The 27,494-nt window shown below is 38.7% G+C and overlaps 1 protein-coding gene across 9 annotated transcripts in view; it reads right to left on the bottom strand.

The window, feature by feature from the left end:
- Positions 1 to 3,790: 3,790 nt before the first annotated feature.
- Positions 3,791 to 27,494, bottom strand: part of plekha5 (pleckstrin homology domain containing, family A member 5) — a 238,727-nt gene continuing 215,023 nt past the window's right edge. For 5 of the 9 annotated variants that reach the window (XM_066705577.1, XM_066705580.1, XM_066705578.1 and 2 more), the window contains 12 exons: positions 26,429 to 26,530; positions 18,644 to 18,755; positions 18,259 to 18,302; positions 16,975 to 17,166; positions 16,267 to 16,387; positions 15,097 to 15,212; positions 14,769 to 14,978; positions 13,386 to 13,541; positions 12,266 to 12,399; positions 11,575 to 11,717; positions 6,304 to 6,406; positions 3,791 to 4,965 (listed from right to left, as the gene is read on the bottom strand). In XM_066705577.1, coding sequence (XP_066561674.1) covers positions 6,315 to 6,406; positions 11,575 to 11,717; positions 12,266 to 12,399; positions 13,386 to 13,541; positions 14,769 to 14,978; positions 15,097 to 15,212; positions 16,267 to 16,387; positions 16,975 to 17,166; positions 18,259 to 18,302; positions 18,644 to 18,755; positions 26,429 to 26,530 — 1,422 coding nt within the window. In that variant the 3' untranslated portion in view covers positions 3,791 to 4,965; positions 6,304 to 6,314. The remainder of the gene's footprint in view (positions 4,966 to 6,303; positions 6,407 to 11,574; positions 11,718 to 12,265; positions 12,400 to 13,385; positions 13,542 to 14,768; positions 14,979 to 15,096; positions 15,213 to 16,266; positions 16,388 to 16,974; positions 17,167 to 18,258; positions 18,303 to 18,643; positions 18,756 to 26,428; positions 26,531 to 27,494) is intronic. The other 4 variants (XM_066705581.1, XM_066705584.1, XM_066705586.1 and 1 more) reach the window with 2 other exon arrangements.

Raw genomic sequence — 27,494 nt, 5'->3', positions numbered from 1 at the left:
GCCGTGGCTTTTAAACGATGCCCAATTGGCACTAAGGGGCCTAAAGTGTGCCAAGAAAACATCCCCCACACCATTACACCACCACCACCAGCCTGCACAGTGGTAACAAGGCATGATGGATCCATGTTCTCATTCTGTTTACGCCAAATTCTGACTCTACCATCTGAATGTCTCAACAGAAATCGAGACTCATCAGACCAGGCAACATTTTTCCAGTCTTCAACTGTCCAATTTTGGTGAGCTTGTGCAAATTGTAGCCTCTTTTTCCTATTTGTAGTGGAGATGAGTGGTACCCGGAGGGGTCTTCTGCTGTTGTAGCCCATCCGCCTCAAGGTTGTACGCGTTGTGGCTTCACAAATGCTTTGCTGCATACCTCGGTTGTAACGAGTGGTTATTTCAGTCAAAGTTGCTCTTCTATCAGCTTGAATCAGTCGGCCCATTCTCCTCTGACCTCTAGCATCAACAAGGCATTTTCGCCCACAGGACTGCCGCATACTGGATGTTTTTCCCTTTTCACACCATTCTTTGTAAACCTTAGAAATGGTTGTGCGTGAAAATCCCAGTAACTGAGCAGATTGTGAAATACTCAGACCAGCCCGTCTGGCACCAACAACCATGCCACGCTCAAAATTGCTTAAATCACCTTTCTTTCCCATTCAGACATTCAGTTTGGAGTTCAGGAGATTGTCTTGACCAGGACCACACCCCTAAATGCATTGAAGCAACTGCCATGTGATTGGTTGGTTAGATAATTGCATTAATGAGAAATTGAACAGGTGTTCCTAATAATCCTTTAGGTGAGTGTATATACCCATCTATACATGTATAAATAGGGAGAGAGAGAGGTTCTTTAAGTTCTTGAAAGAAAGATAACCAAGTTCAGGAGATTGCTGTAGGGTAGTGATAGCAGGTATTCCTCATAATAAAGCCTTCTGTGACAGTTGCAACTTCCCATTAGGTCTTAAGATCTGAGGCAACGATTTTCAGTGGACAAGCTGTTCCTTAAGCAGTCAAGTGTTTAAGACCTGTGGGGGGGTGGTTAAATCTCATTCAAATAGGCAACGAAGCTATGAATGAGTGGACCTTCAGGTCTGGGGTTGAACAGGTCTAGTCTGGCAGGATAAGACTGGTTCCAGCTCTGCTCTAAATACTGTGTGATTGGAATAGAGGATTAAGAAAATGGGAGGGATTCCAAAATAAAAGGATAAGATAATCTCCTGGGAAAAATGGGAAGGAAAAGAGAAGAGAGCAGTCAGTTAAAGACCAAGAAAAAAATGTGTTTTTATTTTGCTTTCTTGAGAAGTTGTGAAGGACTAGAATCTTGCAAGGCTGTGTATCGGTCTCTTTAAACCCCCAATATATGAGAAAGGAGTTCATTCTAACCAGTTAAATAAATCCTTCAATTATAAAATGAAGAGCTCACCTGGAATAGGACCCTGTGGCACACCACTGCTCACATCAGGACACACAGCTGTGATCTCCCATGTTTTCAGAGCCCGCTGACACTTTCCATCATCTCTGAAGGAAGGTCACGGCTACGGCGCCTTCTGGGTGCCATACACTCTACTTTCTTTAATGCTCAGCCCTACTCGTGGGGTGGCACTGTCCTGTCTCTTTCATTCGCTAACATGTTACAGACCGAGTCATTTATATATGACCAGCTAAGCCTGTCACATGCAAAACAAAACGGTTAAGCTTATATGTTTTAATATTGATATACTGTGAGATAGCGTAGTCCTGGGTAGGTAACCCTGGTCCTGGACTGTTGCAGACGCTTCTGTTTTTTGTTTACACCCAGACTCTTAGTAAGTTAATTGATTCAATGAATGGCTTAACCTGTCAATAATATGTTTTTTGTAAGTTACCACCTATTTAAAGTCATTGTCCTAGTGATTATTGCGGTTTTATTTTTCCACATCAAAATAGTTGAACTTGGTCCAATAAAATGTCATACATTTAGCTATTGCAAATGTTTAACTATATGGACAGAAATTAATACATATACAACAAAACTAAAGTTTTTGGTTGTTGCTTTAAAAAAGGAATCATAATGCTATGCCAAAACCCATCAGAGACTTCCTACAGCAGAATAAGAACTTCTGAAAGTGATTTGATTTGTAAAAAGTTCAGAAACAGGGGCTGGGCTGACTCTCCATTATAGTAAATAAGCTGTGAAATTGGACACAGCGTTTTGGCAAATGTTACAGCTGTTTCCAAAGTGCAACTTGTAACATCAGCCCACAAGCACTTCATAGCCAATGCCACCACCTTCTGAAAGACAGAAATGGATGTAGAACGACAACAGAGGCTTCGTGATTTCAAAGAGCATGCTCCAATTACATTACACTTTTGAGTTGTGAAAGCTGCACTGGACTTTGTATGCCTCTTTAAATACATTATTAGAGTTGCTGGTGTTGCACAAGGGTACTTCTTTTCTTTTAAGATATATATATCTATTGTTTTTGTAGTCCAGTAGTAGCATGAGAATATCATCAGGATTCTGTAGCTATTCACATCCATTAAAACTGCATTCTAATCAGTATTTTCAGATAGCCTCTTTACATGATTGTTAATGTAATGGAACGGGAAGAGCGCCAGTTTCTAATCCTTAGGACTGCAGGACTCTGAGTCACTATACTGGCTTCTGCACAAGGGGAGCTTGGGCAGTGACATGAAGTGTGCCATCTTCAGACCTGGGCTCCTCTGGATTGGGTTCCCATTGAGGCTCTCTTTGACTATCTAATTACGACTGATCATTTCAAATACCTTTGTTAAAGATTTTGTCCATGTATTTTTTTGGATGATTGTAAAATGATGCACTTCAAGGTAGGATGATTGAAAAGCAGCACTTGATGCCCAAGGTAAAGCACCTATTAAATCAGTTCTGGACAGGAGAGAAGCATTTGAGGTTTTTCTGCACTAAACCAAATCTGGACAATGAAGTATGTAATCAAGAGCTCAGAGAATAAAGATATTATACCCAAAGACTAAACCGAGCACATCAAAACTGGAGTAGTGCTCTACTTATTTTTATTTAATTTTAAGTCACAACCCACAAATGATATTCTCAGCTTTTATTTATTTATTTATTTCCAAACACATAAAAGGCTATGTAAGAGGAGAGTGGTTTGGAGGACAAATTTGCCCCTGTGGTAAACATGTAAACACATACGCCAATAAACACTGTAGTGTATTAAAACAGCAGGAATCTAACCCATGTTTCAGTAAAACTTGTGCACAAACAATGCTGTATTAATCTGTTAGCTAAAACCAGCCATGATCAGCAGCATATCATCTCTTAAAAAACTAATAAGTATTAAGTAAAGCAGCTTTTCCCTTAACTAGTTAATTGACATTATGCTGATGTGCTTTGTTCAGGGAATCAATGAATACTTAAGGAGAAGACTAAAGGGAATCTTAACTTTGCCATGTTATGCAACTGATCACTGGTGCCAAGGCAATCCAAAAGAAGATCTACATTTTTGGATGTTTTTCTGGAATAAAATAAAAATAAATAGAACAAAATATATATATTGGAACACTTTGGATTGTTTTTGCTATTCAAAATGAGACAGTCTTGCCTTAACAGTGACAAATTCTGTCACCTGTTAAAATTAAATAAGTAACAATCACATGGTAAGGATTGACTCCTACACTACAAAGATGTGTGACAGTTTCTACACTAACCTGCAGCAGAGGGAGGAAGACTGATATGTTATTGAAGAACCCTGCAGTGCAAAAGGAACGTATTTGAAAAAAACAAACAAAAAAAACAAAACAAAAAAAACAATAAGAATAAGAACAACATTTATTTAACATGATATAAAACAGATGAGATATGAACATTTGCATATTAACTCTAATAAGTAGCATCTTATAGTTACATAACCTCTGCTCATTGTATCTTATATACACAATGAACTTAATTACATTTTGTACACAAACCAAAGTACTGGATTATAAAGCCTGTTTATTGCTTTTTACATGTGCTATTCTTTTCTGAAAGCCCAGTACTCCAACCAGCCTATTAGAACCAAACTTTTTTTTTTTTTTTTTTTTTTTTTTACTTCTTTTTCAAATACAAAAAAAAGGGAAGCAGATTAAGCCAGAACATTCATGTGTGTGTCGGAAACAGTGCGGCAGTAACTGCAGACAACCCGACGTATAAATAATTACAACAAACAATATTACAAATTTGTCAATCTGCAGCAGTAAAGTGGCACCTTATTGAAATATAAACACACACACACACACATATATATATATATATATATATATATATATATATATATATATATATATATATATACACACACATACATAAAGATGGTTTGTACATTGAATAACTATAGGAAGTGTTGATGAGCTATGCAAATCAAAAACAGCATTAAAGGATTGTAAATGCTGAATGAACTAAAATGTCAATATTAGTAATAATTATATCAATAATAAATGCAGAATGGAATAAAAATCATAATAATAATTAAAAAATTGTCATTGTTTTTTGCAGAGGAGAAAAATCGTTGTCTCAGTCAGTAGCATTCAGTGCTGGAAGAGCTTGGCTTGGTGCCTGGGTTAACCTGTAAAGTCTTAATTCTCAACTGAGGTTTTAGTCACGGGCTGCCGACTGTCTGACGTATATACACAACAGAGGCCGACAAATTAATGAACAGCAATAATAATAATAATAATTATTAAGTTCTCTGCAACATGAGGATGACATCACAGTTTGAGGCGTGGAGAAGGGGAAGTTAAGGCCCAGATGTTATTGTTGTTGCTGTTGTTGCTGTTGTGTAGCTGAGCAGCCTCTACCTGGTGGTGGCTGTGGAGGGTGAGGGCTCAGGTATGTTCAGGCTGGGTTGGCATAGCACAGCACAGCACAGCACAGCACAGCACAGCACCGAGTGTCACTGGTCCGATCCATGTGTGCTCACATGTATGACTTCACAGAGGCCAGGGCCTGAGCTGCAGACAATCGAGACAAAAAAGCTTTTTAAAATCTAAGAGGAGACTGCGAGACATGCTGAGAGAGATAAATGGACACATGGACAGAAGAGACTAACTAAATTCACATCTTGGAGAAAGACAAGACTGCGTGACACACACACACACACACACACACACACACACACAATTCAAATCACAATACACACAGTTAAACTCATCAAGAGACACAGACTTACGAGACACACAGGGTTAAAATCATGGAGAAACGGACAAACTGCATGACACAAACCGTTCAAATCAGAGACAGATTGTGTAAAACTGAGCTAAAGACATGGAGAAGCAGATTATATGTCATAATGACTTTAGGTAGTACTGTTGTAACACTACACCTCATAATACTGGATTTTGCCTTACTGTATTAATGCATCGTTGTTGTATACTACAGTTTTTATGTACTGGTATGCTGATGAAGGAATTATTTTTTAATTTAAGTTGGCATAAAAAACATAAAAAGCCATGATAATAAAGAACAATAACATAAATGTTTAAATACAAGAGTGATAATAATAATAATAATAATAATAATAATAATAATAATAATAATAATAATAATAATAATGAGAACTCATCACTATGCAATTTTCTCAGAACTGTAAGATCAGGCCTGCATTTATGTAGAGAAAAATATACATTTTTTATGATTTGTTTTACACAAGCGACATCAAATTACTAAACAGTGTCACTCTTTGAAATAACTGCAAACATCATAAAACTTTAAAACTAACTGATAGTTAACTGGGTCATTTTATGGTGACTAAAATCCCTAACTTGGCAATGAGAGCATGCTGCGAGGATAATTACAAAACATTTCTCTTCTCCTAGTGGCTCCCAGGGAGGTGCACATGCTTTATATGTCAGACTAACACATATAAATAGCAACTAAATGTAAGTAACTGGTGTGTTTTAATTAACAACACAGAAAAAACTAGGCATTACAACCTTGTATAAGATAGATCAGTATAGAAAATGCTCAGTGTGCATCAAGCCTGAATATTGATTCTTAAAAGGGTTGTTTACAATGTTCAAATCAAAATTGGTTACACTTTTCATTTTCCAATTTTAAGTTTCTGATTCAATAGTCTGTGATGGGCTTGTATTCTAGCCAAGCCAGTACACACATTCAAATTATATGTGTATGTATGTATTTGGCCACTCTGAAAAAGCAGCTTTTGCAATCGAAAACAAAACACAAAAATCACCCCTTAGAAGAAGGACATTGACAAAGGACCCCTGATATGACCAGAATAAATACAATAAATGAACAGTCACTGAACAAAGGTTAAGAAAGACTCTTACTGTTGCACCCACTACACACACATGAAGTGGGATCCTTCAGCGAGCTGGGGGTGTGGCGGTGAGGATGAAGTTGGGGATTGAGGTGGAGAAGACAGGCTTTTCACTGTAAACGCACAGAGCCACACAGCAAAACAGGGAACAAACAAATAAAGATACATAGATAGATGGAAAAATAGATCGATCAATAAATAAACAAATAAAATAAATAAATACATAAATAAATAGCCAGGCCAAAAATCGCGGCAACCAATACAAAACAGAAGGAAAAGAAGGCTTGATGGCAGTCCAGATCTGAACAGTACATACAAGGATGGGAGAGGGGGAAGAGAAGGAATACAGCTAATCTATATTTATTGCACTGCCTCATGCAGAGGACTTTCTCCTAGGTGGGGGGGGGGGGGAAGAAGAAATGAAAAAATAGGTACGAGAGGCATCTGACACAACCAACGTAGTGCTATATGGAGACGGAGGAAGAGCCCTTATCACTCCCTTCACAAGTGAAGAGAGAGTTAGAGGGTTTGTAAACTGTTCCCACCTGGGCCTTTGTCAGAGGTTTTCCATTCACAATAGCAGCTGGTGCAGATATATATGGTCAGATTATAAAAAAAAAACAGCTATATTTTAAGCTAAGGCTAACTGCTTTTCTTCTGAATATGGCCCACAAATTAAAACCATGAACAAAAGAACCTTGCAACTGAATTCATTCACGTACAAACATTTTCCTCACACTACTGCACAAAAATCATGATGGATCCTGTAATGTAATGTGATGTATAGAGCACCAGAACAGCCCACTGGCCAAAGCAATTTACATTTTGAAATAGTAATATGTTACTTGGTATTTAATATTATTATTTTAAAACGATGGTAAAAAGTCACATCCATAGCATCGATTTTATACCTAGTCAACCTGCTGTATGTGCCTATTAAAAAAAAAAAAAAGTTTGTAGTTTACACACGCACACGCACGCACAGAATGGGTATTTGTGATGTACATTAGGTTTAAATGCTTAAATCACTTGATACAGTACATTTTTGGCAAAAGCACTTCATGAACGGTGATAAAAAAGCAGTGCAGTAAATGTGTTATTTTCAAAAGATTGTGATATTGGAAAATAATGTAAATGCAAAAGAGTTTGAAAATGAATTTGTGTTCTACTTGTTTGCAGGCAGCATTAGTTCCGTAGTAGTGACTTTTTCCACAGATGGCAAATGTCTTAAGGAGGATGGTGATTGCTATTGAGAAGTGAGAAGCAACTGGTAAGGTTGTGGTGTTAATCTGAATGTTTCATAATTGTTCTATGAAACAGTCAGCTACACATTTCTAGTTTCTCTAATAGTATAACAGTATATATACTTATATATATAGTATATATAGTTATAGTATGCAGTATAACTGGTTGCATTTATTGCAGGTAATGCAGTAAATCATTGCTTTAAATGTGCACGTGAAAACTTGGTGGATGGAAATAAATGATTTGGGGTCTGAACTCGTCGCAGAGATTAATAAGTGCAGGTATCTTGACCTATTAAAAGAAATTACCTGATATTGCCTAATAATAAAGATATTAAGGGTGTGGTTTATAAAATGTTGTCTGTCAATGTGTCTTGCTGTTGATTTCTCCTTTATTTAAATAATGCTTTAGTATTCTGGTGTTCATTTAGAACTAGAGGAACTGTGGACTTCCATCTTGCTCGTCTGTATAATTGAAACTCTGGATTTCACTGTATAGATGATGTCCTGTGGAAAACTTTTTTTTTTTTTTTTAAATACATTAATTTCTTTCCTTGATCATGCACTGCATATATGTCAGTCTGAAAAGCTGGGAATTGGGGAGAGGATGAGCCTTGGCATGCCTTTGAATTTGAGGAGTCATATTTTAGGATCATTAGGAAGTCAGTTGGATTGTTGTAGATAAAGGTGTGAATTGTGGAATTGTGATGGAAATGGCAAAGAATGATATACTGGTGCCCACTTCTGATATCTGCTATGTGTACTCCAAAGCTGTATGGAAATTCACTAATGAATGACTGAAGTGTGGCAGCACAGTGGCACGGTGGTTAGCGCTGGTGCTTCACAGCTCTGGGGTCCTGGCTTCAAATCCCGGCTTGGGGGCTTGTCTGTGTGGAGTTTGCATGTTTCTCTGTGTCCACGTGACTTTTCTCTGGTCACTCCAGTTTCCTCCCAAAGACATACAGGTTAGGTTGATTGGTCACTCTAAATTGCTGTATGTGTGTTGCCCAGTGGCATCATGTCCTGACTGTATTCCTGCCTTATGCCTGCCGGGATCAGCTCCAGCTTATCACCAGGATAAGTGGTTTTGAAGATGGATGGGTGAAATGCTTTAGGTCTTCACAAGAGGTAGTCAAGATTCTAAAAAATGTCAATGTACCTCAAGTACTTGGTACATGCATGGAAATCTTTACACTCATCAACAAGAAGTGCCCATGTTGATGAGTGTAAAGATTTCCATTAAATCAAAAAGTAAGAACAGAGGAAGTGTATGAAAAAAGTGTTGGTGCTTTCTTTATGATCCATTCATCAAGGTAATGGCATTGAACAGGTTTTTACATTGCACTGCAAAAAGATTGGGATTGTTACAATGGTGGTGTTTGTGAATTCTGGGAAAAAAGCAGACTGCAGGACTGTTGGATTTGGATTCGGGACCATATTAGAAACAGATTGGTAATGATGACATCATTAATAGCTGAAATTGCAGGCTTTTATAAATGTATTTGTATTATTTTGTTTAAACTCCCTGGTGAGTTACAGGAGCATAGTTAATGGGAAGATTATAATGTAGAAGATACAGGGGGGGAATTTCTTTAAGTGCATACAGTCAGAGCTTTAATCTGATTCCATACTTTGGGTCCATAAAGAACACAGAGGCGAGCAACTGTGTATGAATAAAACCTGCACTTTCAGTTTTATACAGCTTACATGCACGGTGGAATTTTATTTTGATGCGAGACAGCCAGAGTGCTTATTTATTCCACAAACTCCCCCTAGGAAATAGGAGTAGTGTATCATCTGCCGAATGTCCCCACCAGTTCTTGTTACCCTGTGGTGGCTCTGAACATGGAAAAGTCATGCACACAATGATGGGATCAGCGGTTATGTTTGATTAGTTGTGATGTGGTTCACACAACAGAAGGTGGATGGATCTGAGACCAGATGGCTGGGCTTAGGAATCATACCAGCAGTCCAGTTCTTTCTGTTCCCACAGCTCAGATAGTAACATTGCATCACAAGACACCAGATTGATTCTGCACTAGCTCTTGCTGTTCCCTGAAACGTTCAAAACAAGTTCTGCCATTTTCTCAGAGACCTTCTTTCTTGCGTCTCCTGGCCGACATTACTGAAAGAAAAGCTGCAGTGATGCGTTGGCGTCTTAACATATTAGTGGAATAAAGGAGATGAACACAGACGGATAAATGCGCTCTCTTGACGTAGGGCTGGGTGATATATCAAGTTTTTTTGTAGTACAGGCTGAGCTCACTCTACCAAACTCACCAGCTCATCACACAGTCCCCAACCAAGTGGGGGTCAAGACAGAAGATGATTGAACAAATCCTGGAACAAGAAAAGGCCAGAGCCCGGGTCCTGGGCTCAGAGAAGAAAACCAGGCACCTGGTGCACAGCTGGCAGGATATCGACTTGTTGGAGTCAGTGAACAAAGCCATAGGCTCACTACAGAAATTCACTGACGCGCTGTCTGGGGAGAACTACGTTAGCGTATCCTACCTCAAGCCTGTGCTGAACCTGTTCAACAGGAGCCTCCTGCAGCCAGAGGAAGATGAGAATGAGCTCACAAAGAAAATCAAGAGTGCCACACTACAGTATCTCAAAGAAAAGTACGAAGATCCTGCCACAGTTGAACTCATTGATATGGCCACACTGGTGGATCCCCAGTTCAGGACAACATATATAGCAGATGACAAGATTGAGAGCATCAAACATAGAGCTGTTTTGGAGCTGAAGTCTCTGCTAGCTGAGGAAAGCACACATCACCCTGGCACAACTGTGTGCCAAGAAGAAGAAAGTGAACCTGTGTCTAAAAAGTACCTGTGCATTCCTGCTACAAGTTCCCCTTCGGAGATGGTCTTTAGCACAGGTGGGAACATTGCGACATGTCACAGGCTTGTGTTCCTCTCCAGAAACTTGTGACGAACAATGTAAAGGAAGATATTTTGTTTGACAGAGTTTTATAATCTGATTTATTATTGTGCAAATATTTATTTTTTCATTCTTAATTTTTTGTTTGATTTGCGTACAATGATGACAGCCTGGCAAGCAGTGTTGTTCATTTGTTTTGCACAAATACACCTAGTTCATATTGAGGCCTTCTATATATTTTAATAAAGAAAATTCTTAATTGAATTCTTAATTCTTGGCCTTTTTTAATTTGTTTAGAGAAAAACAAGAAAAATCGAGATATACATCGTGAATCATCCAAACCCCTGAAAAAAAATCTAGATATTACTTTTAGGCCATATCACCCAGCCCAATCTTGACGTTTAAAGTCAGGTTTTAGTTCATAGAAAATAGGAGGCGAAATCCTGATAAAGAAGAGTGAAGTGGATTATTTTGGATTTTTAAAGGGGATTGCCCAGGCTCTCAGAGATGACAGGAGTAAAGGAATAATAAGAAAAAAAAAGAAATTAAATTTTATCCCCAATATTGAATCTTTCTTGAGTTAGCAAAAGGATGTTTCAAAATTCAGAAATGTATAGACAGAGAGAGAAACAGAGACAGAGAGCCAGAAAGAGATCAAATTAATTATGTAGACTATCAGAATAAGTTACAAAATGTTGCTTTAGACATCTTTGTAGTCTGAATGAATCAGCAATCATTCCTTATTTTGAGTACATATAATTTTTTATGATTAAATATGTAATAATTCAATAATATAATTACATATTTCCTAAACTGTAAGGAAGACAACATAAGCAAAGTCCCCATTCTACACTAATTCTTCAAGCTGCAAAAGTAAATCTGATTAAAGCAGAGGTGCACAGCTGCAGTCTTGGAGAATGCTTTTATTCATGTCTTCATTCCAGCTAAGCTCTTAACAACACATCTCAATTCATTATTGCCTGTAATAGACCACTTTAAGATTGAACTACTTTTTTCCCCAGTTCTCACTGGTAAGATCAAGAGACATCTATTAAACTTGCAAACATTCAGAACCAGAGCTGTGCACCCCACTTTGAAAGATCTTAAATCCTTTTCATTTCAGCTGTAGCGGCTGTCCAAAAGGCATGACTCACCTGCTACAAGTTTGCTTCGTTTGGAAGCCTCGGCTGCCAGCTCGTATGAAATGTTGATCATCTTCTCCTGCTCCTGGACACTTGATTCCTCCTCTGCGTTGTCTTCAGGCCTCAGGGTAACCACAGGCACCACGTTCTGCATGCTGGGGATGAGATAAAGAGAAAGACTGACTGTGAGAAACAGAGCGCAGTGAGAATTGACAACTGACATACCTCTGCAATAACAAGATATTGTCATGATGTCTGTTTACTTATGTGTGTCTTTTTTAGCAAAGGCATGCTGAGATACTTCTTCCTGTGTCAGAAGCATTGACAGACCACTGCCATAAAAAAATTAAATGTATATTTAAAAAAAAGTAAAAACAAATCAAAGACTTCAGTACAAATGTCTTGAGAGCCACCCTGCATTCCAAACGTGTGGAGCTTTATCATGAACTGTATAAAAGTCCAACACAGTTGAGGCACTAATAGCAGTGTCTGAGGAAGGGAGTGTGTGGTGTTAGTTGACCTGAAGGTATGTGAAGAGACAAATTAAATTGTTTTTCAATTTTAATATCATTTAAACAAACAAATCCTAACTGTTGGAACACAGCTACACCCCCACCTCAGAGCTTTAGGTTATCAGGATGTTCTAGATCTTTGAAAATGTTACACCACAGGTCATATTTTCCCCCACAATGCATTTCTCTACCTGTTTTTGGCAATAATTGCTTTGATCCGGTCCACCTTTTTCTGCTTGTCTGCCTCCTGCTCGGGACTCAGGGACTCCTCGGTGTCCGACTCAACATACCTCTCTGGGATCAGAACCTTTTCTGGCTTAGATAACTGCAATTCAAATGAATAAATAAATACATTACCCCCCCCCCCCAAAAAAAAAAAGAAGGCATATATACATAAATTGGGGGAGGTGGAGCTAAACATTTTTCCTTTAGCTGTGTTTAGCTGTGCAACATGCCACATTTCCCCCCAGGCTGTGAGGTAAAGTGCTGGATTCTTATAATCCTTAATTTAATGCGTTTAGAGCAGTACTAGGGAGTTCAAGGTCTATTCTGTACTTTGGTCTCGGTTTGAAATGCTCTCCTTTTGGCATCCCTGTGATCCTCTGCAGTATATAGACATATTGGTATATTTATTAGGTTCTTCTTAATCTGCTTAATGAAATGTTTGCCTGTGAGCCAGCTCAGCAGGTGAACTGGTGATGAATATGCACGGCATACTTCCCCCTGCTTAGTAAATAAGGCTATTAGTGGGAATGGATGGGTGTGTGGTTTGATAGGAATAGCAGCCTTCTGAGATAAATTTCAGGAGGGTTTAATTACCAGATAAAAATGGTTTGTTGCTTGCAGTGCCATGGAGAACAAGCAGGTAATAAAGTGTTTGTTGCCTGATCAGCAGCACCAACAACAGTTTACCAGACTAAACTGGGGGTCAATGGCGAAATTGTTTAAATACTTATATACTACCTCTTTAATGCAAGTTTACCTAGGGTTTCAAGATCCCTTGGACAGGTTTACAACGTTTCCTCATGATAAAAGCATAGGAAAGTATGTATTTATATTTTCTATGGTACAACCACACAAAATACATGTCAAATTTGCATAAATCCTATTGTAAGTTTGGCAGCGTACTCTTGCATTACTGGGTCACTGCCACCAGTCCACACACAGATGCTTCAATTACTGCATCTCTAAAAGTTTCATTTATTTATTATTTATGTTACTTTCAGAAACAACTGGATGCAACTCAACATGTGGAACTACTTCTTTCACTGGCAACATGCGTGTGGGCAGCATGGATGCAAGTGTTTCTACCTCCTTGTCCACGTTGAACTGCTCGGACTCCCCGGCCTCCTTAAGCCGCGCAATTTCTTCTGCAGGGGTTTCCTGCTCATTGTCCAGCTCCTGGTCTCTGAGGGAATCCTCTATTTCTTTAATGTCACACGAGACAACATCATCTCTTTTACGCCCCTTAAATAAAAATAAAATATAGTCTAATAGGCAAGAGATACCCAAACCAACAGAAGAAAACTGAAAATAATTTATTTATTTTGAACATGCTGGTTTCATGTCCACATTTAAATATTTTCATTATATTTTTATAAATAAGAGCTTATATAAACATAAACAAATAAACAAACATATGCTTAATATAATTACTGGAACAAAATTCAAATTAGAGCCCTGTATTCTCTAAACTACAACTCATGATCTCTAAAAACCTTGGATTCTCACCTCAGACATTCAGGATCATTACGTGGTTGTTTCTGTGCACTGCCCCTAACATTAACAAGCTTCTAGGAGGCCACACTGACATTGAGAATATACCCTGTCAAGGGAAACTGATTGATGTGCAATAAAAACCACAACAACAACAAAAAAATAAACAAGGAGGAAATGAAATGGCAGGAAAACTCAGCAGGTATTAATCTCTCCCCCAAAGCATGATTAGACCCAGGTAAGATATTAAATGTTAAGGTTAAATAATGGGCTATAAATAATGAAATCGTTCTTTCACATGATACACATCATTGTTCTATTAGGAATGCTGTTCCATGTATCTGTCCCAAAGGGTAAGATAATGGTAGATCCTGTTTGATGTTCCTGCATCACTAATGCAACACGACTAGACAGTGTCTTAAATCTGCAAACCTCTTCTGCCCACAGCATTAAGACTATTGCCAAAACCCTGCTGTTCTGTACAAATCAGTTACAGAAACCTGCATAACAAACAAGACATTTGCATCACAAGGAATCCTTGACCAGTTTCCTGAAAGTTTAATAAGGAACTTTTTTTTATCAATTATATATATTCAAAAAACAATAAATAAAAAATCCTTTATTATTATTACTCAATTAAATGCTAATTCATTTTATTGATTCATTGTTTACGGAGATATTCAAGGCCACTAACATCTTTCATTAAAAATATCACATACTACCAACAGAAATCAGGGAAAGAGGGGAGACGTATAAGTGGGTTATTGTATATAAAAAAAGATATATTGTAACTCTGATAAGTATTGTAAGTCTGATAAGAAATAATAATAGTAGAAATACTATAAAGTGACCTTAGCATGGTCTGTTACTGTGCAAACTCCACCTCCACCCATGCCCCATCCACCAATCCCACTAACCCACCAACCCCCATCCCTTACCCCCCTGCCCTCTCAGCCCCTCAGAGGACAACACTTTTACCTGCAGTGACCTGAAGGGGTTGTCTTTGGAGAAGGAGGGGCTTCGGCTGGGGGAGTTCTCCTGGCTGCTGATGACGCTCAGACCCTTCTTCCTTTCACGCAGCGTCGCCTGCTGGTGTCGTTTGATCCTCTCCAGCTGCTCCTCCACGCTCATGCGTGGCCGGGACGTCTCCACTAGGCAGAGCTGCTCCACTGCGCTCCAAGGACGATCCTGCAATCCACAATCGACAACAAAAATAAGCAGCAGGATCGGTAATCCCCGGGGCAATGAGATCAGTTAGCAAATAGCAAAAAGCTAGTCATATGTACACAGAATCAGAAACCCTTACCATTCTGGGATCCAACTTCTTGCCTTTTCTCAAGGTGACATAGGAGGCTATCGTCGATGATTCTGGCATAGGCGATTTAGTTCTTGGAGGCACTATCCCGACAGGGTAAGTAATACCTGGAGAGAATTGTGGAAGAAGCAGGAAGCAACAACAAAAATGATATTGAAAATATAAATAAAAACTGTTTATAGCTTCCTAAGAAAATAATACATCACGGTGCAATAATAAGGTAGAGAGCTCTGTGCTGCCTGTGGCTTATGACATACCATTCTTAATTACATTCGCACACTAATGGGCTTGAGTATCCCTAAGCACATTCAGATTGATTTATATGTTAATAAAGAGTTTTGTAATTTTCAATTTCCTTCTGGATTTTTTTTTTAATTTTTTTTTTGGATTAGGAAATTAATTAAATTATCAAATTAATATATTTTTTTATTTTCTTTGGGTATCAGCAGTGCAGGTGCCTAATAAAGGTTGCCACTATTAATTAAATATTGAATGGCTATAAACTTCAATCATGCCTTTGTCAAAGGTGGTTAGTCCTGTAACGATAAGGTGCCATTTTCTGATGTCACATTGGAAAATGTAGGAGGGGTGAAGGGAGTACCAACCAATTAAGACTTTGATCATGTCACTGTGGTAAAGACCCGCATTAGAATATAGACAGATGTTAATTTAAAACAGTGCCATATCTGCAAACTGTTACAAGTATGGATTGGAGCACATAAGAGGATATTTGTTTATTTTAAATACTGTGAGCATGAACCGGTTTTCTGTTGCAGACACAATAACAAGGCACTTAATGGTCTGGTATTTGCTCTCTAGCAGCACAAGCTTCACAAAGTCTAAGGTAGAGCTTCTGGGTTCACTGGTATGACCAAATGAGGACTTTACTCTGTGAGTCATAATACATTCTGTGGTTTTGCTCTGGATCTATGCGAATATTTCTTCTCCTTCTTCGAAAGCTTAATGGTCAAATGGTTAAGGGAAAGGTTCTGTCACTGACTGTGTGCATCAATGATCTCGATTGCTGTGAGTGACTCTGCAGAAGCACTTATTCACCTGCTGGTCTCTAAAGAGTCTGTTAAACCAAAAGTAAATCCAGTCTTCATGAAAAAACCCTAAAGTCTGTGGAAGAGCTATGCTGCAGTCGGAAACTGCTCTCACCTTTGGCACTGCAAGGCTCTTTATCAGCAGCTTGCTCCGACTTCTCCTCTCCATTGGACTCGTCCACCTCTGCCACAGTTGTCAGCTCAGGTTCACTCTTGTAAAGCCTGTAGTCTGGGCCCTGAAGCAATACACAATGTTATTAAAGAGTCTTAAATAAAGAATTGTTAAATGAGGTTTAACAACTTCAGAAATCAATTGATACAAACCTACTGTGCTGATTACTAGTTTTGAAGCTTTTTTAATGCCTTAGCTTAAACACACCAATGGTGTATGAATTAATGTAAACAATGTTATCTTGAATATTTAAAAGCTGAGCTCAATTGAGGATCCTGAGAGAGATGTGTATCAAGTGATTTCTACATACACGGTCATACAGTGGGATACAGCACAATAAGCCAAACAATTAAGTGATTGTTTGCATAATTGCATTCACACTGGGTTTAATTCACACTGAATTAAATCACAACCACGTACAATAAAAGGCACAAGTTAAGCAAAACAAAATAATATAAGTAAGAATAAAATTAAAATTAAAAAAGGGAACGCGCAAGTCCAGCAAACTCAAAATCACCCAGCATGGAAATGAAAATTAATGTGAAAATGAAAACGTTGCAAAATGGACAAATACATATACCAAATCAACGTTAAATGGGTTGGAGGCGGGATGCTCAATGTCCACAGTGGCGATTTCACTCTGCCACTTACGCTGTGAGTCCCGTTTCTCTGACAGCCTTGGGCGTGGTATGTCTTTCTGTCCTCAGTTCGGTGAACCACAGCCCTGCCTGCAGAGGGCATTTGCAGGCTGCTGTTTATGGGCAAAGGGGGGACTATGGGAGGCCGTTCAGTGATATCATAGGACTGGGGGAGGGGAGGCCGCGGAGGCACAGAGTCCTCTTCCTACAGATCACAGAGAGGTCAACATGACACCTTCAGCCTCAAGCAGCTGATCAGGCATTGCAATAGCACACACACAGTGGGAGGGGTAAAAGAGAGGGGGCATTCATAAAGGAATGGGTCAAATGCTTTTGGCTGATGGCAGCTAGACTTTCATTTCATAAAAACTGTTATATTGTTATAGTGAAAATGTAAGTTATTTCAGATCAGGAAAATAAACCAATTGATTATTGAACATGTGAATGCCAGCTGGTGACATTCTTGCTGTATAAAAATAAAAGCATTTAACTGTTTATTATGTGGGGGAAAAAAAACAGACAAACAGGGAAGACAAACCCATTGTACATCATATAAAAAACACTGAAAAACATGGTTTATATAATTTAGTATTAATTCCAAATCAGATTAGAAATGATCTAATATGCTAGGGTTAACGCATATTGAAACAAGTGGAAAAAAGGCATGTTGATAAAATCCCTAAAAGCTAGCTTTCATCTTTTATTATTATTATTTTTATTTCTTGGCAGACACCGTTATCCAGGGCGACTTACAACATAAGTGCAATACAAAGTGCAAGAATACAGTACAAGTACAAGGCATCAAACATTACAAATTCAAATTTACATTAAACAGAGCAATTAAAAATATAATAAATTTTACAATTTCCATTTTACAATCTTCAATTGCAAATCCACATTAATCTGAATGTGAGCTAGGTATTCTGCACTACACAATGCGATAGATTTCCCCCATACATTTCTAATGCAATAGAACTATTTAGACCCACAATCTTGGGTACAGTGGGGAGAGGTATCCAAACATCACACAGTTATTTTAACCAGCTACCTGCCCCAACCTCCATCCTACCACTCAGGACAGCTTGCACATGCTTACTGTGCATCCCTATCCCTTTAACATTAAAGGAAAAGTAAAACACTGCATTAAGATATGTTAGAGGTAGAATATGTGATTGAAACAAAATTATTTGTACTGGTAAAATGGCCTATAAACCACATCATAATCAGTACAGAGACAGACATTGTTATCAAACTCAGAATCAAACCTGTATCAAATCACACTTCACAGGAGACTCACCTCATTTTTATATTTACTTGAAATCGGTTTGGAGCCCAAGAAACCTAAAGAGGAATAAATAGTAATTTTATTTATATTTGGCTTAGTAATAACTCCATGATCTCTTCAACAACATCTATTATTAGAAGGAGACGGGAAACAACAGTACAGTTGAGAGTCATTTACATTTTTAAATATGCATTTGTGAATATAGTAAATTAGTCCTTTCCCTTTATTATAATCTAAAATGAAGGATTAAGACAATGTTCTTTTAAATTACAAAAAATACAAACAAAACAATAATGTAAAATGCATGCAAGGTTAGCTCACGCTTAAGACACCATAATTAAGTATTGCACATATCCTTACTTTTCAGAGGGGAAGCTTTAGCTGTGATCAAACTAACCTGTGTCTGTGGTGCTTCTCTGTGGCTTGTTTTTGCTCAGAGCCTCCATAACGTCTTGTATTCTCCACAGCTCTTTTTGGATCTGTGCATGCTTCTGACTGCAAGCCTCTGACTGCACAGACAAACAAGATAAAACAAGGATGTCAATAATTGCTTGCTAGAGTGACTGTGGTGTGTGATCCATCAACACCTGTACAGGCTTGACATAGACACACCTGTGCTGGTGGAAGCTAGCAATGGCAGCTGTGTGTCTTTTTAGAACGCAGTCCCCTCAGGGGTGGGGACCCCAGGGTTTGCCTCTGTACTGTACTGCAAACGTAGACAGTACCAGGCGGGAGGAGCCAGAGAGTGAGATGGTTCAGTCTTGAAGGCCTGAAGGCACAGATTTAAATGTGGAAATTTACCAGCTATGTGTTTTGTGATCTACAAACCAGCACTTGCATGCTGATCAGATACAAATACAAATAAATCAATAACAAAAAATGGCCATCACCAGAATTTGACTGTGGAGCCCATATTTCAAAAGAGAAGTGAAAATTAAATTAAAAATTAAAAATGGAATGGACAGGTTGAGAAGGTATAGCAAAGTAATATTTGAACAAGTTGCTGCAAGGAAGCAAAATAATTAATTGGTGACTGTTCCTGTTTTAATGAGTGACTCTGCTTAATTGCTCTGCTTAACTGACTGAATCAGTTGTGAAGTTTTAGCTGTCAAAGTAACCTCTCTGAGACATGTATGAATGCCCTCAAGCCTTTTGAATATATGCATATATACACACACATACACTGATCAGCCATGACATTATGTCCACTGACAGGTGAAGTGAATAACACTGATAATCTCATTATCATGGCACCTGTCAGTGGGTGGGATATATTAGGCAGCAAGTGAACATTTTGTCCTCAAACTTGATGTGTTAGAAGCAGGAAAAATGGGAAAGCGTAAGGATCTGAGCGACTTTGACAAGGGCCAAATTGTGATGGCTAGACCAGTGTTTCTCAACCGGTGTTCGGCGGAAGAGTGGTGTTCCATGTAAAAAATAATAATAAAAAAAATTATATATATATATATATATAACAGCTAACGTTACATTTAAATTAAACTAATACAATGTTGCTCATAACTCGTAAAATTGACAAACATAGGGCTTATAAACCAATAAAATATGTTTTTTAAAACCCTCTAAACCTATAGAAAATATGTTTTAAAGTGACCCTGCATTTCAGTGTGCTTCGGCTAGTGTTTATTCTCGTTATGCAGATTACCGTAGACCGTGGCATAGAAGCGCATTTTTACTAAAAAGACAATTAAATCGCTTTTCAAAATTCACAAATGAAAGAACTTCTGGTAAATGTTTGCTGATGACGATGACTACGCATCAGCAGCTGACAGGAGATCACAGTGACAAAGAAAAAGAAAACGATAAAGTAAGAAAACGGGCCTCTCAGACAATGTTGGATAAAAGTGAAACTATACCCAATATGTATGGAATTTAAAATCCTTTGAATCCCCCTTCATACTTTAGGTTGGCATTTCTTTCGTATATAAGGTCTGAAAGGACGATGTCAGCCTCTAGAAAGGAGCTGCATGCAGGTGAACACTTTTGAAAACAACCGACCTGTTACAGGTGAGCAAATAAGCGCTCAGCACATCAGAACAAACACAGAGCTGCAATCTGAGCAACTAGAGCTCAGTCACTGCCAGCCCCCCAGAGTGACAACTCTGTGCCACAACACAGGCACAGCTATCGCACTGATTATTTCTATTTTTTTTTTTACTTTTCACAACAGACTATGAATAGCAGTACATACAGTATTTGTCAACCAATTGTTTTAAATGTATTTCACTTCTATCTTCAATTACTATTCAATCACATACATGTACAGTACGTTGTTAATAAACGGTTTTCCATTTAAATAAGTTATTTTAACTTGTGTGTGTGTGTGTGTGTGTGTATATATATATATATATATATATACACACACACACACACACACACTCACCTAAAGGATTATTAGGAACACCTGTTCAATTTCTCATTAATGCAATTATCTAACCAACCAATCACATGGCAGTTGCTTCAATGCATTTAGGGGTGTGGTCCTGGTCAAGACAATCTCCTGAACTCCAAACTGAATGTCTGAATGGGAAAGAAAGGTGATTTAAGCAATTTTGAGTGTGGCATGGTTGTTGGTGCCAGACGGGCCGGTCTGAGTTTTTCACAATCTGCTCAGTTACTGGGATTTTCATGCTCAACCATTTCTGGGGTTTACAAAGAATGGTGTGAAAAGGGAAAAACATCCAGTATGCGGCAGTCCTGTGGGCGAAAATGCCTTGTTGATGCTAGAGGTCAGAGGAGAATGGGCCGACTGATTCAAGCTGATAGAAGAGCAACTTTGACTGAAATAACCACTCGTTACAACCGAGGTATGCAGCAAAGCATTTGTGAAGCCACAACACGTACAACCTTGAGGCGGATGGGCTACAACAGCAGAAGACCGCACCGGGTACCACTCATCTCCACTACAAATAGGAAAAAGAGGCTACAATTTGCACAAGCTCACCAAAATTGGACAGTTGAAGACTGGAAAAATGTTGCCTGGTCTGATGAGTCTCGATTTCTGTTGAGACATTCAGATGGTAGAGTCAGAATTTGGCGTAAACAGAATGAGAACATGGATCCATCATGCCTTGTTACCACTGTGCAGGCTGGTGGTGGTGGTGTAATGGTGTGGGGGATGTTTCTTGGCACACTTTAGGCCCCTTAGTGCCAATTGGGCATCGTTTAAAAGCCACGGCCTACCTGAGCATTGTTTCTGACCATGTCCAATCCCTTTATGACCACCATGTACCCATCCTCTGATGGCTACTTCCAGCAGGATAATGCACCATGTCACAAAGGTCGAATCATTTCAAATTGGTTTCTTGAACATGACAATGAGTTCACTGTACTAAACTGGCCCCCACAGTCACCAGATCTCAACCCAATAGAGCATTTTTGGGATGCGGTGGAACGGGAGCTTCGTGCCCTGGATGTGCATCCCACAAATCTCCATCAACTGCAAGATGCTATCCTATCAATATGGGCCAACATTTCTAAAGAATGCTTTCAGCACCTTGTTGAATCAATGCCACGTAGAATTAAGGCAGTTCTGAAGGCGAAAGGGGGTCAAACACAGTATTAGTATGGTGTTCCTAATAATCCTTTAGGTGAGTGTATATATATATATATATATATATATATATATATATATATATATATACATACATACATACATACATACATATACACACACACACACACACACAGGGCAGTAACTGAATACAAGTAGTGCCATATTCAGATATTTTGATACTTGTATTCCAGTTACAGTTACTCCTGTCAGATGAGTACTCTGATTACCGATACTTTTTAAAAGGAGTAAGAGATTACGGATTACTTCTAGATCATTTACATGAAAGTGTACAAGTGTAAGGAAATTGCACAAATCTGAAGGGACCCACGATAGTATCTGTGTAACATTGTTTCATGTACACGTCTCTCGCCAAAGAGCGTCTGATTCAGCGCCAACGAGCGGCAGAATGGACGCCATGAGCCTCCCAGCAGCATGCAGTTGTGCAGCGCTGTGCGACGCGTGTGTGACGTGTGTGCGACGTGTGTGCGAGGCGTGTGTGACAGGGATTGACTCGTGGAAGTGCAGGCAGTTCACTTTCATAGACAAAACTGAACAAATATTCAAGTGCAAGATGTGTCCACCACGGGACAATGTACTGTCTGCTTTAAAGGACTTTATCTAAAAATAAAACATCTGGAGGTCAGATTTTATTTTTTAAATGTGTGCAGCCGTAATACAGTAGAAAATACGCATTTTAATAAAAATGATAATAAATACAATTGAATTACATATTTTTATGAAAGCATAATAATAAGCAAAACGGCAGCACAGGCATAGTATAACCAAAAAATTGTAAGTGCAGTAATAAAAGCAATCCTATCTAAATTTAAGAGAAATCCACGTAAATTACAAACAATTCCTGTGTAATGAAATACTTAATTTAATACCAAAATAACATGCAACATGTTTATAGCCTAAAACAAAACAAATCACACAAACTTAATAGTCTCGTCCTAACCAGTGGCATGGCTCTTTAACATGTCAAACACAGTATAACTATTAACGGGATGCTCACATGTCAAGTTTAAAGTTTAAACTTTTACAAACCGATAGGTATCACTTAAAAGAAGTTAAGACGGCAATAATGTGTTCATTGCAGAAACAATATGCATAGTATCAGGTGTTGATACTTAAAAATAACATTGATTTCATTGTGCGGTTTCGGTGCCGGTGAATTGAAACCAGTGACAGCATTTCTCATGGCTAGAACAATACATGGCATTTAAATCCCCTTAAGTATAAATTGCTTGATCCGTGTATTTTCACAGATATAACAAAATAATCTGTAGTCTTTATAAGCATTTAACGTACTTACAATTTACGGAGAAGATACCGGTTTAAGTTTAAGAAAATTCGTTTCACGATATCATTGTGATTATTAGAGAACAAACTAATGCCTGCATTAAAATGACGGTGCAAATTACACTTCCTTTGACACGCATTATCGATGTCTGAATTAATACTTTGATTAATAATTTAAAATGAATACAATGCTATATTAGCTCAGTTGTTTTATAGTATTTTTTCTCGATTTGAAAAGGAGTGCACAACAATGTTTAAGATTATCACTTGTTACATTGTTGTCAAAACTTTTTATCTGTCCAGTCTGAACCTCAATTTGTTTCAGGCTGGCCATTGCAATTGCACTGATAAGTTTATAATGGTAGACCTATTTTGTATTTTCGTCAGTAAACTTGCCTGTTCGGAATGCATGGTGCACTGATTGGCTATATACAATTAGCAATATAAAAACAATACAATCTGTGATTAAACTCCAGTTTTAAGATTATATAATGTGGTGTGCCAAAGGATAATTCCAAGTGCCTGGGTGTGCCTTCCCTAAAAAAGGTTGAGAACCACTGGGCTAGACAACTGGGTCAGAGCATCTCCAAAACTGCAGGTCTTGTGGGGTGTTCCCGGTCTGCACTGGTCAGTACCTATCAAAAGTGGTCCAAGGAAGGAAAAGCGGTGAACCGGTGACAGGGTTTATGGGTGGCCAAAGCTCATTGATGCACGTGGGGAGCGAAGGCTGGCCTGTGTGGTCTGATCCAACAGACGAGCTACTGCAGCTCAAACTGCTGAAAAAGTTAATGCTGGTTCTGATAGAAAGGTGTCAGAACACACAGTGCATCGCAGTTTGTTGCATATGGGGCTGCATAGCCGCAGACCAGTCAGGGTGCCCATGCTGACCCCTGTCCACTGCCGAAAGCGCCTACAATGGGCACGTGAGCATCAGAACTGGACGACGGAGCAATGGAAGAAGGTGGCCTGGTCTGATGAATCATGAGTTCAAGGTGTCCAAATTTCCCAGATCTCAATCCAATCGAGCATCTGTGGGATGTACTGGACAAACAAATCCGATCCATGGAGGCCCCACCTCGCAACTTACAGGACTTAAAGGATCTGCTGCTAACGTCTTGGTGCCAGATACCACAGCACACCTTCAGAGGTCTAGTGGAGTCCATGCCTCGACGGGTCAGGGCTGTTTTGGCGGCAAAAGAGGGACCTACACAATACTAGGCAGGTGGTCATAATGTTATGGCTGATCGGTGTATATACAGTGGGGGAAAAAAGTATTTGATCCCCTCCTGATTTTGTACGTTTGCCCACTGACAAAGAAATGATCAGTCTATAATTTTAATGGTAGGTGTATTTTAACAGTGAGAGACAGAACAACAACAAAAAAATCCAGAAAAATGCATTTCAAAAAAGTTATAAATTGATTTGCATGTTAATGAGGGAAATAAGTATTTGACCCCTTCGACTTAGTACTTGGTGGCAAAACCCTTGTTGGCAATCACAGAGGTCAGACGTTTCTTGGAGTTGGCCACCAGGTTTGCACACATCTCAGGAGGGATTTTGTCCCACTCCTCTTTGCAGAGGTCATTAAGGTTTCGAGGCTGACGTTTGGCAACTCGAACCTTCAGCTCCCTCCACAGATTTTCTATGGGATTAAGGTCTGGAGACTGGCTAGGCCACTCCAGGACCTTAATGTGCTTCTTCTTGAGCCACTCCTTTGTTGCCTTGGCTGTGTGTTTTGGGTCATTGTCATGCTGGAATACCCATCCACGACCCATTTTCAATGCCCTGGCTGAGGGAAGGAGGTTCTCACCCAAGATCTGACGGTACATGGCCCCGTCCATCGTCCCTTTGATGCGGTGCAGTTGTCCTGTCCCCTTAGCAGAAAAACACCCCCAAAGCATAATGTTTCCACCTCCATGTTTGACGGTTGGGATGGTGTTCTTGGGGTCATTCCTCCTCCTCCAAACACGGCGAGTTGAGTTGATGCCAAAGAGCTCGATTTTGGTCTCATCTGACCACAACACTTTCACCCAGTTCTCCTCTGAATCATTCAGATGTTCATTGGCAAACTTCAGACGGGCCTGTACATGTGCTTTCTTGAGCAGGGGGGCCTTGCGGGTGCTGCAGGATTTCAGTCCTTCATGGCATAGTGTGTTACCAATTGTTTTCTTGGTGACTATGGTCCCAGCTGCCTTGGGATCATTAACAAGATCCTCCCGTGTAGTTCTGGGCTGATTCCTCACCGTTCTCATGATCATTGAAACTCTTGTCCCTGACATCCTTGGACAGCTCTTTGGTCTTGGCCATGGTGGAGAGTTTGGAATCTGATTGATTGATTGCTTCTGTGGACAGGTGTCTTCTATACAGGTAACGAGCTGAGATTAGGAATTAGGAGCACTCTCTTAAAGGGAGTGCTCCTAATTCCTAATCTCAGCTCATTACCTGTATAAAAGACACCTGGGAGCCAGAAATCTTGCTGATTGATAGGGGATCAAATACTTATTTCCCTCATTAACATGCAAATCAATTTTATAACTTTTTTGAAATGCATTTTTCTGGATTTTTTTGTTGTTATTCTGTCTCTCACTGTTAAAATACACCTACCATTACAATTATAGACTGATCATTTCTTTGTCAGTGGGCAAACGTACAAAATCAGCAGGGGATCAAATACTTTTTCCCCTCACTGTATATATATATGTCGCACAGATCCTTACGCTTGCCCATTTTTCCAGCTTCTAATATATCCCACCCACTGACAGGTGCCATGATAACGAGATTATCAGTGTTATTCACTTCACTTGTCAGTGGTCATAATGTTATGGCTGATCGGTGTATATATATATATATTTAATAACATATCACACATTTATTTGTTAAATGAAGGAAATTGCCTCAGCACTAAAGATAATTACCCAGCCCTCATTAGGTACCTGGAAAACAGATATTATTTTTGGGAAGGTTTCAAATTGCTCCAGTAGTAGGGACTTTGCCAAGGGTATAATAAATCTTAGACAGGTTGGGAAAAAAAGGTCCAACCCCCCAGTCAATCATCTAATACCCATTCCTACTTTTTTTTAATTAATTCAAATTGTGTTAAGGCATTCATGCAATGTACAATTGTAAACTTTTTAGTTTAGGCAGACACTTACTAGTGTATACAATATTATTATAACCAACATGTGACTAACACTAGGGAAGAACAATTAAATAGGATAACGGAATAAGGAATAAGTAATAAATAGAAAATTAAAATAAGGCAAGCAAGGGACTTTGCACCACTGCCTCCAAATGAACAGTACACACCTGTGAGTTCCCAAGAGCTTCCAGCTGCTCATGTAGATTGTTTTTCGCCAAAGTGACTTCAGACTCTAACCTATCGTATTCCCTCCACGACCTGTCCAGCTCCTGTGGAGATACACAAGAGTCTGAATTTCCGATGAGGCCATTACCAAGAAGAGTGTCTGTTTAACCAGAGGATCTAAGACATGTTAAAAATTCCTTTTGAATTTGATGTCATGCAGTAGAAACAAAACACAAAAAAGAGAATAACACAAACTGACAGTAACATTTGTTCCCTGCAAGAAGTGCTAAAAGGAGTGATGAATTTTTATGTGTTTAAATCAATTTGAATAATGGGTACTTCAGCTGTGAATCCTTAGTTCTAAATTTAACATTAAGAAAAAATATATAACTGATATACATGCCACATAGGCTGCATTCTGATTTGGAAAAATAATAATACAAAAAATTATAATGCTGGCAGTATTTATCTTCAGCCATTGGCGTATTAAGCCTGCTGTGGGTGCTATTATATGCTGCAGCTTATTATATGCTGCATACTAAGTAATGGCTAATGGACTATTCTCTCAAATTGAACTAATTATGTTTTGTTTATTATATTAGACTTCGGGTGATTTAACAGTAGTATAAAAAAGGCAGTATTCTTATGACTGCATAAGAATTGGAGAAAACAGATGAAATTCAGAACTTGAATTCAGATCTTACAAAATAAAAAGGCAAAAAGAAGGGTTTAAAGATAGTATCTTAACCCTGTCATGCACAAATTAAAAATTAAAAATGTGTATAACAAACTATTTTGAGTCATTGTGAGCTCATACTGTCCATTTGTTTTCTAAGTCCATTGGTTAACAAGGGTAAAAATGGCTTCATATATAACATTTATCATGTAACAAGGATAATACAAGGCAGTACAACATTAGTAGCCAGTCCTGTTCCTGTAGAGTCATGGGGCTAGATATTCGTATGGTTTGCGTGACACAAATCACGCAAAAATGTGCATTACTTGCCATATTCAAATCCCCAAATATATATATATATATACACACACACACACACACATATTATATAT

The sequence above is a fragment of the Amia ocellicauda genome, chromosome 5 (assembly GCF_036373705.1).
Source record: "Amia ocellicauda isolate fAmiCal2 chromosome 5, fAmiCal2.hap1, whole genome shotgun sequence".
NCBI classification, from domain to species: Eukaryota; Metazoa; Chordata; class Actinopteri; order Amiiformes; family Amiidae; genus Amia; species Amia ocellicauda.
The sequence above is the reverse complement of the archived record's forward strand: the minus strand, read 5'-3'. Positions and strand labels throughout refer to the sequence as shown.